At 39.7% G+C, this 14,185-nt stretch overlaps 1 protein-coding gene across 4 annotated transcripts in view; it reads left to right on the top strand.

The window, feature by feature from the left end:
* Positions 1–14,185, top strand: part of CACNA1E (calcium voltage-gated channel subunit alpha1 E) — a 340,907-nt gene that overhangs the window by 312,518 nt on the left and 14,204 nt on the right. For 3 of the 4 annotated variants that reach the window (XM_089515900.1, XM_089515901.1, XM_089515899.1), the window contains one exon: positions 5,490–5,670. In XM_089515900.1, coding sequence (XP_089372026.1) covers positions 5,490–5,670 — 181 coding nt within the window. Of the gene's footprint in view, positions 1–2,692; positions 2,822–5,489; positions 5,671–14,185 lie in introns of all 4 variants that reach the window. The other variant, XM_089515902.1, reaches the window with a different exon arrangement.

Here is a 14,185-nt window from a genome sequence, read left to right as displayed (position 1 = left end):
ATCCACTTCCAAGAAAATCAATAATTTATGTCGGGTTAAAGATTTGGATTTGACTTGGCTTCTAAAACACCTGAAACTGAATTTTGTCATTGTCAAAGCCACCCAGTCGAAAACACTCATGAGGACCCATTCCACACTACACACTGTCAGACAGGGAGGGCTTTAAACTAGATACCGTGGTATTTTATTCTGCCTCAGCCCTAACCTTCTGCATTGCCAACTACTCAGCCAGCATGGGGCCATATCAACAGAATCTTTGGAAGAGGGTTCTACCCCTCTTTGAGAAAGCCCCAGAAGAAGAAAAATGCTTGGCTAATGTCCTGCAAGCTGAAGCACATTCCCTTGCTGGCCAACAGATTAATTTGGTATATCGCATCACTGATTGACACCCCTTCAAGTTTGGGCAGGTTCTGTAGCTCTTTGGAGACATGCCTTGTTGTAATCCTCTGGGCTTTCCTCACAGCCAGAGTTACTATCAAGGACATGCCCTTTGATGAATCCAGTCTTCTTAGGGCTCATGCCGCATTTGGGAGGGCAGTCTTATTTCCAAGTTTAACCTGATTGTTCATTACTGTTTCTTTCTGGTGAGAGCTGTTCTTTATTCTGTTTGGGTAATAAATCCCTTTTGCTTATAGTTATACAAGTTTTTTGTAACTCGTTAGGCATAACATGGTAGCTTGCTAGTCTCTCTCAGGTGTGTGATTCACAGAGATGATGAAGGAGGACAGGTTTTTAAAAGCAGGACCTGTAACTCTGGTTCTTTGAGTAATCATCTGTGAAATCACAGAAACCTGCCCATCCTCCCCTCATGTGTGTCCTTCATTTTTGGGTTTGGGGATACTGCTATGCATTGTCCTTGGGAAGGGAGGTAAATGAATAGAAACTCTGAGGGACAGGACTGGAGGTGGGCAGAGCTACCACCAAAAATCATGCCTAACTGTTCCAGAAGGTTCTGAAGATGCTCTGCACAGACATACTTAGGACATGTAAGAGAAACCTTTGCCCAACCAAAGGTGGTGACTTCCATGTCAGTGGGGTGGTGAATTTGTTCTGTCCAGGCTTAAACTGTTCAGGGTGCCAAGCCCTATCACAAAAATAGGTTCAATGCCTTAGTTCAGACTGAAACTCAGATTCACCACCATCCTGCTAACATGGAAACTCTCATTTGCCACTATGCCCAATTCTTGTGGCCCAAAAGCTATTCCTGGATGAAATGGCTTAAATCAGGAAGCCAGAAACAGCTGAACTGAAGGAAATTAAATAAATACTGAAAATGAATACTGTGTAGATCTGCATCAAGAATCTATAATGAGAAAGTGCTTCAAGACAAAGGTAGAACCTAAAAGACACTGGATCAGGAGAGAACCCCCCCCCCCCTCCATAATTCAAGGAAGACCTAAAAATTTACCAACAGCACTTATCTCAGAATGTCTAACCACATTATTCATTGGGAATCTATCACAGCTGGTAACATTACAGCTGCTGCCTCCAGTTCTGTATAATAGCCCTGCTAACTTATAGAGGTTCTACTAAATCGCACCTCCAGCAAACCTAACAGTCTGAGTTTGCTGCCTTGCCCAGTGCCATCAAGAAATGAAACTTCTGGTTGACAGCCTTTTGTTCCTTCCTCATTTAGAATGGTAAAATGTATGCACACTATCTTTGACCAAATAAGTCAGATCCTGAGGATGCTATTGATTGTTGTAACACCACTATTTTTCCGCAGGCTGGTTTCCTTTCATTATATATAGTCATGTCATCTGGTGGTTTATGCAGGGCTGAAAATAGTATCTGATCCTTCTGGATTTGTGTTCATCTTGTCTTCAGTGCTGATGTCCATGGTCCCAACTGAACTGTTAATTCACATCACACAAATGTCAACATGAACCTCTAGTTCACCATGTATTTTCTAGTCAGCAACACTAGTGTTCATGTGTTTATATGGTTGTATACATGTGTGCACTTCTGTGCACCACACTGACACTTGTTGGACTGCAGTGCTATATAAGTGTGCATTTCCAGTCCTCTCCATGTGCTTCTCAGATGTAGTAATATATTCATGCATGTTTTATCTCACAACACACACGCACACATGTACAAATGCAACTCTGTAGTATTTTACATGTCAGCCTGAAAACAGAGACTACAAGCAATCTTTTGAGAGAGTAGTTTTTTGAAACTTCTTTCATGCTAATAACACACTGTTAATTGAGTGCCTTCAAAAAAAAGTATATGTTCTCTATCATCATTGTCTGGAGAAACAATGAATATAGCCATTGCACACAGTCATAAGAACCTAGCACATTCTGCATGTCTGGAAAAGTCCTTACTGATCAACTTTATTTGATCAGATAGATAGATACCTGGACGTAAGAAAAAGCATGCAGAAAAAGGAAATGGGACTGAAACTGTATCTGAAACTATACACAGTTAGACTGAAAACAGTACACCTATTTTCCAGTAAAATTACAGTTGCTGTTAAATTTGTAACAGTCCTAAGCAGATTTTTCTTGGAAGAGAACCCCAGTAAGTTTAGGATTTACAAGCCCTTTGTCTCGCCAGCACAAAGCGTTCCCTATGCTCTATATACACCCCTATTCTAAAGCCATTGCTAGCACATTGGTGGAGAAGAGGATGGCAAGCAATGTAATCAAACAAAATCCCATGAGCTTGGCTGTGTGTTTATTTCTAGGAGCCAGAGGTTAGAGAGTTTAAAAGAGAGCAGCCCTCTAACTGTGGCAGCTACCTCCCGGTGGATACTCAGGAACGAGCGGTATCTGGGAGGGCCTCTTCCATGCCACGCCTGACTGTGGATCCCCAGGTAAACCCAAGTGAAACAATGACTGAACAACAGTCATATAATATTATATAAGATACGTGATTTTTCCCCAATGAGTTTGCTGCTTAGCTTTGATAGCAAATAGACTAAAACCTACCAGCCAGGCCATTTCCGTTAGCTTCCTATCAAACCAAAGAACTCCTTGAGTCACTGCTACAAAAGAGCCTGAGTATAGTGCTTCATTGAGACAAGGATCACCTGAAGCTCCCCAACTTTACAGCTGGGTAGCTGGACCATAGATTTAGCCATTTGTCCAAGGCGATAATGTGGCAAAGTGTGGAAGCAAACCTTAGTAGCCCAGCTGCCACGCTAATCCCTCCATCAACCTTCTTCCAAGGCTGCAGTGAAAATGAGGAACAGAGCTTTGGGGAAATCCTCTTCCTAGCCTGCTTCAACCATGACAGCAGCAAGAATGCCAGCAGTTTTGAAGAATCCTTCTCCCATTGGAAAGTACTTATTTTTCTTGACGGTAGCTACCTTCTCTTTCAAGTCTTTTCCCATTGTCTACATGCCTGCTGCCAAGCATCCTGTCCTGATCAATCTTGGCCATACTCCATCTGTCTGTTGAGTAGGTTTTTTCTGTTTGTCTGTGTCATAATCAGCTCTGATTAACAGAGAGATACAAGTTTTTTCCCACGTTTGAAATTGGAAGCCTAGCTTACCTTGCAGCAATTAAACCCTTACTATCTGATCCACAATGAAGGGACTTGGAAATAAGAAGGTCCAGTTAATGTCTGCTGTGTCTGCCCCACATTGCTTGCATAAGCAACAGCAAGGGAAGTTATGGCCAGTAGTCTTTAGCCATTTATTGACAAATTTGAGCTTGACAACGGTGGCAGCACAACAACTGATTTCTGTTTTTCTGTCTTATTGCTCCCTGAATAACTGTTCCCAAATCTGAGGGGAGGCTCCAAATAACAGCTCACTAAAACCACATGAGAGAGGATGATGGATGGGGAAACACATATTTTATGCAAAGACAGGCACGTCCAGATGGAAGGGTAGTATCAGTGGGAAGGGAAGGAAATCGTGAGGTAAAAAATATTAAAGGAGCAAATGGAAAAAGGTGCAAGAAGTAGGCTGATTGATACATTGGGAAGCCAAGATAGATGAGTAAGTGAATTAAAACTGACTAATGATACTTATTAAAGCAAGGAGAAGCAAATGAGGAACTGAACAAAAAAGAGCAAATTGTCAGGAGAGGTTATTTTTTGACGATGGTTATGTGGAAGAATGGAAGAAAAAATTAGAATGCAGTCATTTAGTTGCATTGCAGATCTTCTCACTGAAGTAATAAACTTGGTTCTAGGCTCTGCAACATCAGAGAGTAGTGTGAGCTCAAATGTGAATGTTTCTCCACACAAAATGACCAACACATACAATTAGTATGTCAAACAAAAGGCTAGGATAATTTCCCCCGACATGCTAATTTTCTATTTACAAGGGATTTTTGTGAATGCATGTCTAGTTTGATCCCTAGGCTAGTGAGTCCACATGGCAGAATCAACACTGTGAAGGAGCAATTCGCCACAGCTGTGTCATTGACAATCCCGCCCTACAAAAGAGGCAACACAGAGTCAGAACATGCCAGAAATTAACTGTCGTAATCAACTACAGTCATCCCTATGTTTGTGTGGACTTTGAATCCATGTCCCTCGCTTACTAGAGAGGGGCAAACAGAAGGACTTAAAATGGGGCACGTGCCCATGGGTGCCAGCAGGGGCGTGCCACCATTCAAGCCAATAGGGCTTAAATATTGATGGATTTCTATTTGTGCGGGGGAGTCCCGAACGGATCCCTCACGAAAACAGAGGGGCGACTGTAGTTTCAGATTTGACTGTAAAACTTAAGGAATACTGACCATCTGATCTATTTAAATTAAGCAAGAGATTCTGCAGATCAAATGTTAACTTGGCAAAAAAAATCTCTTTATTCAAATGCATCAAACCTATAGTGACATGGTTCTGGTAAAAGGCCAGCAATTAGACCCGTGGTGGCGAACTTATGTCACGCGTGCCCTCTGTGGCAAGCAGAGCCATTTTGGGGGGCACGCAGAGAGTCAGGAGGTCAGGGGAAGAGAAGGAACAGGGAAACACCTCTCCCCCCGCCCCACTCCTCCTTAAGCTGTCTCTGGGGAAGTCCCAACCCCAGAAGTCCAGCCCCCAAAAGGCAGAAGTCTCACTCCTAGAAATCCCAACCCTGGTGACACCTGGTGCCGGAACACCTTTGAGTTTCAGCACTCGGTCCTGAAAAGGTTCACGATCACTGAATTAGACAAATGGAGTGCCTAAATCAGGGGTTGCACTGCCACCATTTATCTGCCCATTTTAGAAATAAAGAAGCCAAAGAACTGATTGATTGACTAATTGATTGATTGAGTGCAACATTCTACCAACAGACAATGTGAGTAGGTTTAGAGTTAACTAAAACAATAATTGTAATCTGAAGTACATATCTCCCACAAAATTAAGCAGGAATGCTCCTCCAGGTTTCTGTGTTGTTAAATGTCTTAATCTGTATCCAAATTAGGTTACCCCTGCCCCCAAGTTAACATTAAACTCCACTGGTAATAGCAAACCTGCCTTCTGTACAGCACAGGAGTCTTGCCAGCCACTAACCTTCCTCCTCACACCCCTGGATACCTTTACAGGTGGTTACAGATCCAGGCTCCATGAGACGTTCGTTTTCTACTATCCGAGACAAACGGACTAACACCTCCTGGTTAGATGAATTCTCCATGGAAAGGAGCAGTGAAAACACCTACAAGTCCCGCCGGCGCAGTTACCATTCTGCCCTACACCTGTCTTCACGGCGACTCAACACAGACTCAGGTAACTTGAGGGTGACAATGGGAGGCAGATTTTTTAAAATAAAAAAATCATATATTTTAGATAAGATTTGAGATGAGGTAGAGTACTGTGAGGTGACAAAGTTTCAGATCCCTCCTCAACAAAGACCAGGAGACTTCCATTCCTGTTTGAAAATGAATTTGCCTTCTCCGCCACACATATACATAAGATTTCCACATAAGATTTCATACATGATGATGCAGGGCAATCACATGATTTAAAAAAACTAATCTGGAAGGAACTTCATTCAGGATTGTCACTGTATGATGGCAATGAGAATCCCATTTCCTCCTGAATACAGGGTGCCGCCATTGTTACACCCTCTTCATGTGCAAGGGTTGCGGGGCATGTGGGTGCAACCCTAGCACATGACAAGGGCATCAGAAAGGCCTTAAATTCAGATAGCATATCCAGCCAGGTTGTTCCACAATCTAGAGGTGGCTGAATAAAAAATCTTCTGCATGACAACTGCCAACTTAGTCTTGGCTGACTGGAGTAATGTTCCCCAGAGGATCTGAGTGTACAGGGCAGATTATACAGGAGGAGGTGATCCCATAAGTAACCTGGCTGGCCCCAAATCATGTAGGGCTTTAAAGGTAATAACCACCATTTTTTACCTTGTCCAGAATCATAGAGTTGGAAGAGACCACAAGGGCCATCCAGTCCAACCCCCTGCCATGCAGGAAAGCTCAATCAAAGCATCCCTGACAGATGGCCATCCAGCCTCTGTTTAAATACCTCTAAGGAAGGAGACTCCACCACACTCTGAGGGAGTGTGTACCACTGTTGAACAGACCTTACTGTCAGGAGGTTCCTCCTAATGTTGAGGTGGAATCTCTTTTCCTGTAGCTTGCATCCATTGTTCTGCTTTCTAGTCTCTGGAGCAGCAGGAAACAAGCTTGCTCCCTTAATTGGCAGCCAATGAAGTGATTTTAGTATAGCTGTGATATGCTCACTCATAGATGTACCAAAAACCAATCTGGCTACTGTGTGTTGAACTAATGGAAGTTTCTGAACTTGGTACAGAGGTAGCCCAATGTACAGCACATTGCAAAAGCCTAGCCTTGAGGTTACCAGCACATGCACTACCATATTTAGGTCCGCCAACTCTAGGAAGGGGTGCAGCTGGCATTAGCAGCTGAAGCAGAAGGAACTGGAAGCAAGAAGCCTGTGGCCATATTGTCTTGAGTGGCTTTGTGAAATAGAAGATCAGGGGACCTTACATATTAACCAGTTACAGTACCTTTAACTACCATGCTTGCATCAATTGGAATCCTGGAATTTGTAGTTTGCTAAGGCAGTGGAATCCTCTGGTTAAGACTTCTAATTGCAACTCTGTAAACTACAGCGTGCCCTCAGCTTACGCGAGGGATCCTTTCCGGATCTCCCCGCGCAAGCCGAATTTCATGCACTAAAATCAAACTTCCTTTTGCCTGGAAAGTAACTGAAATGTACATTTTAGCTGGTGTAAATTTTTAAATTTCTATTATGTAATTATTTCAACCCAGTTTGAATACTGTGTCTTAAAACTCCCTCTAGTTTTCCATTTTAACACTATTTTTATCTTTAGGGTTCATTTTAAAATTTATTTATTTATGTATTTATTTTTCAGGTACTGTAACAGTTATAATTTAAGATAGGCTGTAGCCACTGGCTTTATAGCAGTGATGGCGAACCTTTTAGATACCGAGTGCCCATCCCTCTGGCTTTCTAGTAACAAACTGTAGCAAAGTCTGTGTGGGGGCAATGGAGCATGTGCCCACAGAGAGGGCTCTGAGTGCCACCTCTGCCCCATGTGCCATAGGTTCTCCACCACTGCTTTATAACATATGGCTCTTAGGTCAGGCCAGTGCTTTTGTGGATCAGCTGTTATATTATTCTCTTCACTTTTACTGTACTTGTTCAAATTTAATAGCTGATCATTTGAGTTATGGTTCACAGTTAACTTACTTTTTATTTTATTTTTTAATAAATTTATTTAGAATAAATAAATAAACATTACACATAAAGGTGAAAGAAAAAGTAATAAAAAGTAATAAAAAGGAGGAAAAAAACCAACATACAAACACACATACAAACAAATTTACAATACCTTATACTACCTTCTCATAACAACAAAATATATATATTATTTACAAAAGATATTTGAAATCATTGTCTTTCTAGTCATACTTCCTTTGCGATTGAGTATTCCCACATCATGAAAAAAAATTTGTTTACTCCTAATATTTATATTCTATCTTTATCTGTTCCTGTGGTGATATAACCTTATCACATAACCTTCATTTATTATTTACTATTTATAATTGTCATCTCTTCCTTCAATATTCAATATTCTTAAGACATTTCCATTCCTCTTCTATCTGATTTTTATCTTTCCCTCTTAATGCAGCTGGTATTATATCCATATTTTTTGCCTCATATATTTTAATCAACCAATCTTCTATCAATGGATTAACAGTATTTTTCCAGTGTTGAGCATATAAAATTCTTGCGCATGTGACCATATACAGAATGATCCTATTGTTGTTTTTTTAAAGATTTAAGATTGTGCGTCATATTTAGTAAAAATAATTTTGCATCATATGGAAAATTAATGTCTAAGATATCTTGGATAATTCTGTGGATTTTTTTGCCTATATTCTTTTGCCTTATTACATGTCCACCACATGTGGAAAAAATCTCCCTCTGGTTTTCCGCATTTCCAACATTTGGTATCCCCTGTTTTGTATATATAATGTATTTTGGGGGGGGTTAAATACCATCTATATAGCATCTTGATATAATTTTCTTTATAATTTTGACACAGGGTAAACTTATTTGTTTCTTTCCATGATTTTTCCCATTCTTCTGTTGTTATTGTTTTCTTAATATCCTGTGCCCATCTTACCATACTACTTTTGATGATTTCATCCTCAAGATCTCTTTCTTTTAATAATTTGTAATATTTTGATATACAGTGCTACCTCGGGTTACGAATTTAATTCGTTCCGCGGCGCCGTTCGTAACCCGATAAATTTCGCAACCCGAAAAAGGCGCTGGAAAGCCGCTAGCCGCCGCTAGCGCTAGCCGCGGTTTGAATTTCGCGCCGAAACGCGCCGAAAGGAATTTCGTAACCCGAAAATCCTTTCGTTACCCAGAACAGTTTTTTTAAATTCAACTTTTTCGTACCCCGGAAATTTCGTAACGCCAGCATTTCGTATCCCGGGGTACCACTGTATGTTTACCTTTCTTATCCAACATTATTTTGTCTATCTCATTATTATCCATTGTTAATCCAAAAGTTTTAATGTCTGTTTTAAAACGGCTATTTATTTGATTATATAGAAACCAATCTTTAATTTTCCCTTTCTCTTTCAGTTCTTCTATGGATTTCATATTGTAGATACCTTCTGATGTTTTATTTATTATATCTCCATATCTTATCCATGAAGCTTCTTTATCTTTAGTTCTATTGTAGTAAGCTTCTTGTATAGATACCCAGGGAGGGATGTTCTTATAAAATTGAAATCTTATTTTATACCAAACCTTAAGCAAAGATTTTCTCATCACATGATGATTAAATATACTGTTGTTTTTAGGTTTCGTGTACCACATATATGCATGTATTCCCAGATTTAAGTTATCTTTTTCAATATTCAACACATTCTTATTATCCAATTTAAACCATTCTTCTAGCCATTTGATACATACTGCATAATAATATAACTTAAGGTTTGGTAGGTTACATCCCCCTCTTAGTTTATCCTCCGTCAGAAGTTTCCATTTAACCCTTGCTTTTTTTCCTTCCCATAAAAATTTGCTTAGTTCTTTCTGCCACAACACAAAACCGTTCTCGTTGCTTATAATTGGAATATTAGAAAACAAATACATCAGTCTGGGAAGTATATTCATTTTGATTAGAGAAACCCTGCCCAAGAATGATAATTTGTATTTAGTCCATTTTTCTAAGTCTTTCTTAATTTCTAACCATGTTTTATTATAATTATTCTGAAATAATTCGGTGTTTCTTTTTGTAAAGTAGATACCCAGATATTTAACTTTGTTTTCAATGCTGAACCCTGATGTTTCTTTCAGTTCTTTTTCCTCATTTTTTGGAAGATTTTTTGTAAGAATCATAGTTTTTTCTGCATTAATTTTGAATCCTGCTAGTGTTCCGTAATCCTTAATCGTCTGGATCAATGATTTTATGCTCTTATTTGGGTCGTCTAAAAAAATAATTATGTCATCGGCAAATACTTTTAATTTATATTCGGTTTCTTTAATTTTAACCCCTCTAATTTCTTCTTCTCCTTTTATTTTATTAATCAAAATTTCTAGAACCAAAATAACAGTTAACTTACAACTCATCCTTTACAACAATATGTCTTCAATGAGAGAGGGTGATTTTGTGGATGCACTCTGTTCTCTACAAGACCAATTTCAAAGACCAAAGACTACAAGACCAAAAATAACCATGTTAGTCTGTGGAATCAGTATGCAGAGAGATCTTGTAGCACCTTTAAGACTAACTAAAAGAAAGACGTTAGCATGAGTTTTTGTAGACTTAAGTCTACTTCCTCAGATGCATCTGAGGAAATAAACTTAAGTCTACAAAAGTTCATGCTGCCAACTTCTTTCTTTCAGTTAGTCTCAAAGGTGCTACAAGATCTCTCTACATACTGATTCCAAAATATCATTAACAAAAAGAACTCCAGAAATAAAATCTCTGGCTTTGTACTTACAAATACCAGCATAGTTTAGAATTATCTCTGCCATCATCAGATGTTGATACATAGTCAGACTGTGGGGACATGTATTTAAATGTCTCTGACCACAACAGAATATTAAAACTACAGAATTCTATGCATACAGAGTTCAATGCATATGCTTTGAGTTTATCCAGATGAAGTTAGTGGGACATACTTCTGACCAACCATGGATAAACTCAAAACATAAGTTCAGGATTTAGTTAATCTGCATAAGGTGACTTTGTATGCTGGGGGTGGGAGTGGGGACTAGATTTAAAGTATGAGAATGACACCTGTAGCACTTCAGATGTTGTTAAATGGCAACTCCCAGCATCCATTACAATAGGCAATGTTGGCTAGGGCTGCTGGGGAATGTAGTCAACAGCATCTGTAGTCCAGATAATTCCCACATGTTTTAAGGATATGCAGCTTTACTTGTGTGTACTCTACTTTCTTATCAAATAAATTTACTTTGTATTAAAGTGAATCCATTTTTTGCAGAGAATAGCCTGGAAAAAGGATAGTTACAAACAGACCTTTCAAGTTCTAGGGAGAAAAATAATAGAGCAAGTGCAAAAAAACCTGGAACAATTTCAGAGAAAGCTTGGCAAGCAGAGTGTCATTTGGAACATTCTCATGAAATGAATGAGGAACCAGAGTTGCTTTATGGAGGACTGTGGGCGTTACAGCATACTTTTTTGTATGTGTGAGAAGACGTGGGCTACAACATTCTGTGCATCTAAGTGTGCAGGAATGCTGTCGTTTCATAAGGCTGTACTGTAGGGAGTTGGGGAAGTTCAAGCAAGGACTGAACAATGCAGAGCTACTACTGCTCTCCTAAGGCTATCCTGAAGAAGCAGTGTTCATGGGCTGATCCGTCAGCACCAAAGACGAAGAAGCTTCACAAAAAACGAGTTAGACATAATTAACTCCCTGAAATGAAGTTGTGACTATATTCCTTTATTTATTTGACACTTACATAACAAGGATTATTATTATTATTATTATTATTATTATTATTATGCTTTATTTATATAGCGCTGTAGATTTACACAGCGCTGTACATACAAACAATAAAATGGATAAAGAAAACCTGCCCATGGCATACAATCTAAGAAATAATAGCATAATACACGTAAATAATACAGAACAATACAGGAAAGGGTTCACTAAAGTAAAGCAGGCAACAAATTAAAAACGTCAAATAACAAATAATAGTCACGCAATGCCTGGGAACGCTTCTCTGAACAGGATGGTCTTCAACTCAGTTTTGAAACTGGTCAAAGAAGTGATGACCCTTGAGGTTTGTGGGGGAGGAGATTCCAGGAGTGAGGGGCAACAAGTGAAAAGGGACGAATCCAGGACGGGGCAGTGAAAATCCTAAGCTGAGACAGCAGACCTTGACTATCAGAACGGAGGGCATGAGTGGGAAGGTGAGGAGAAAGAAGGTTTGATAAATAAGGAGGGGCCAGCCCATGCAGGGCTTTAAAAGTCAACAACAGAAGCTTATACTGAATACGGAAAGGGAGGGGGAGCCAGTGAAAGGATGATAATAAAGGAGAGATATGTTCGGAGGGCAGATGTTATAATGAGTGCAGAAATTAAAGGACAGAGATGATAAAGAGGAAGCCCCGCAAGAAGGATTTTACAGAAATCAAGTTGCGAGACCACTAGGGCATGGACCAGAATCTTGGTAGTAGAGGCTGAGAGAAATGGTCATTTTTTTTTTGGCAATATTGTATAAAAAGAAACTATATGCCTTAGCTGTGGTCTCGATCTGGGGGATACACGACAGAGAAGAATCAAAAATAAAACGAAGATTACAGGCTTCCTGGACTGGTTGAATAGAAATATCATCAACAGAAACAGAAAAAGAGTATTGAAGAGTAGACTTAGGTGAAAAACGAGAAGCTCTGTTTTGGACATATTGAGCTTCAAGCATCAATGCCGCATCCACTGAGAGACAGCTGTAAGACAAGATGAAACGTGCTGTTCAAGACCTGCAGAAAAGGTCAGGGGTGAAAAGATACAACTGAGTGTCATCGGCATACAAATGATAGGAAAAGCCAAAAGAACTAATGAGTTTTCCTAGGGACAATGTGTAGAGAGAAAACAAAAGAGGACCCAAAACAGAGCCCTGGGGAACTCCAACAGATAAGGGAACAGAGGAGGAAGTCTGACCACCCATGATCATTGCAAAAGATCTATTGGACAAATAAGATCTAAACCAGTCAAGAACAGAGTCTGAGAACCCAAGGTCAGAAAGTATGTCAACTAGAAGATTGTGATCAACAGTGTCAAAGGCCACAGACAAATCTAGAAGAATGAGAACAGAGTAAAGGCCATTAGCCTTGGCCCGTAAAAGGTCATCTGCAGGCAGAAACCAGATTGAAAGGGATCAACAAGGATTACACCTTTTGAGGTGTAACTGTACCTTTTGGGTTACTTTTCATAGTTATAAGGTGCATTTGCTTTCTAGAACGACGGAGGATAATTTTATCACATGCTACAAGCATTGGACTGTGCTTTATTGTGGGTGTTGAGACAACAAGGAGGTGAACAGAAGAAAAAGTTTTATATCACAGGCCAGGGACTCATAGTATTCAGGGGATTTTAAAAACCTGCCTGTTCTAGTTCTTTCAAGAAACAGAAGAGTGAAGCATTACTTTTCAAAAACCACAAAGCTAACTAACTTTTTTAGTAGTTTGGAATGACACAAATGTAACTAATTGCTTTTGTCTAGTCCCTGTATTAAACCAGTGTCTGTTCTTGGTAATAAACTGGATGAGGGCAAACAAACTGAAACTTAATCCAGACACGACAGAGGTTTCCTGGTCAGCTGAAAGACAGATCACATGATTGCTAAATATACCAACAAATGGAAACATCTTTATGTGGCTTTTATCAATATTTCTGCAGCATTTGATACTTAATTTTATATATTTTACTTTCATGTTCTCTTATATTACTCTTATTTAGAGATTTACACAGTTTTATATAGAATTTTATTTTATTTTTCTATTTTATATTATGGTATTTTGAAATGACCTACGGGCTAATCAATTAATATTGATTGATCAGCTGAAAGACAGATCAGGGAGTAGGAAGGGATTTAGCCTGTGTTAGATGGAGTTGCAATCCCCTGAAATCTCAGGTTTGCAATTTGGGCATCTTCCTGGACTCAGATCTGAGCCTGGATGCCCAGATTTCAGTGTTGGCCCAGACTGCATTTGCACAGCTAAAACTGGTGCACTCACTACACCCATTCCTTGACACATCAGATCTGGCTATGGTGACACATGCTGCAATTATATCCAGTTTGAATTACTGTAACGCACTTTTAAGTGGTGCTGCCTTTGGAAACTGTGCAGGGACTCAAGCAGGTCCAAAATTTTGTGGCCACATTGCTGACATGAGCAGGGATTATATAACCCTCTTGCTTAAACAACTCCACTGTCTGCTAGTACATTTCTGAGCAGATTTCAAAGTGCTGGCTATATGACCTTTAAATCCCTATATCGCTTGGGCCCAGACTATTTGAAAACCCGTATCTCTCTATATGAGCCTATGCTCTCGGATATGCCGGGGAAGGCTTTCTTTCAGTCTCACCACCATTCCAGGGACATCTGGTGAGCACATAAGAGAGAGCCTTCTTGATGGCTGCTCCCAAAATATAGAACTCCCTTCTCCAGGAGGTCCAGTTGGCCCCTCCCCGCTTTCTTTCCACCATCAGGAAAAGGTCTTTTCATTTAAGAAAGCTTTTACAT

This window comes from Sceloporus occidentalis, unplaced genomic scaffold, assembly GCF_023333645.1.
Source record: "Sceloporus occidentalis isolate IW3139 unplaced genomic scaffold, rSceOcc1.0.p SCAF_3, whole genome shotgun sequence".
Taxonomy (NCBI): Eukaryota; Metazoa; Chordata; class Lepidosauria; order Squamata; family Phrynosomatidae; genus Sceloporus; species Sceloporus occidentalis.
This window is presented reverse-complemented; position numbering and strand designations above follow the sequence as displayed.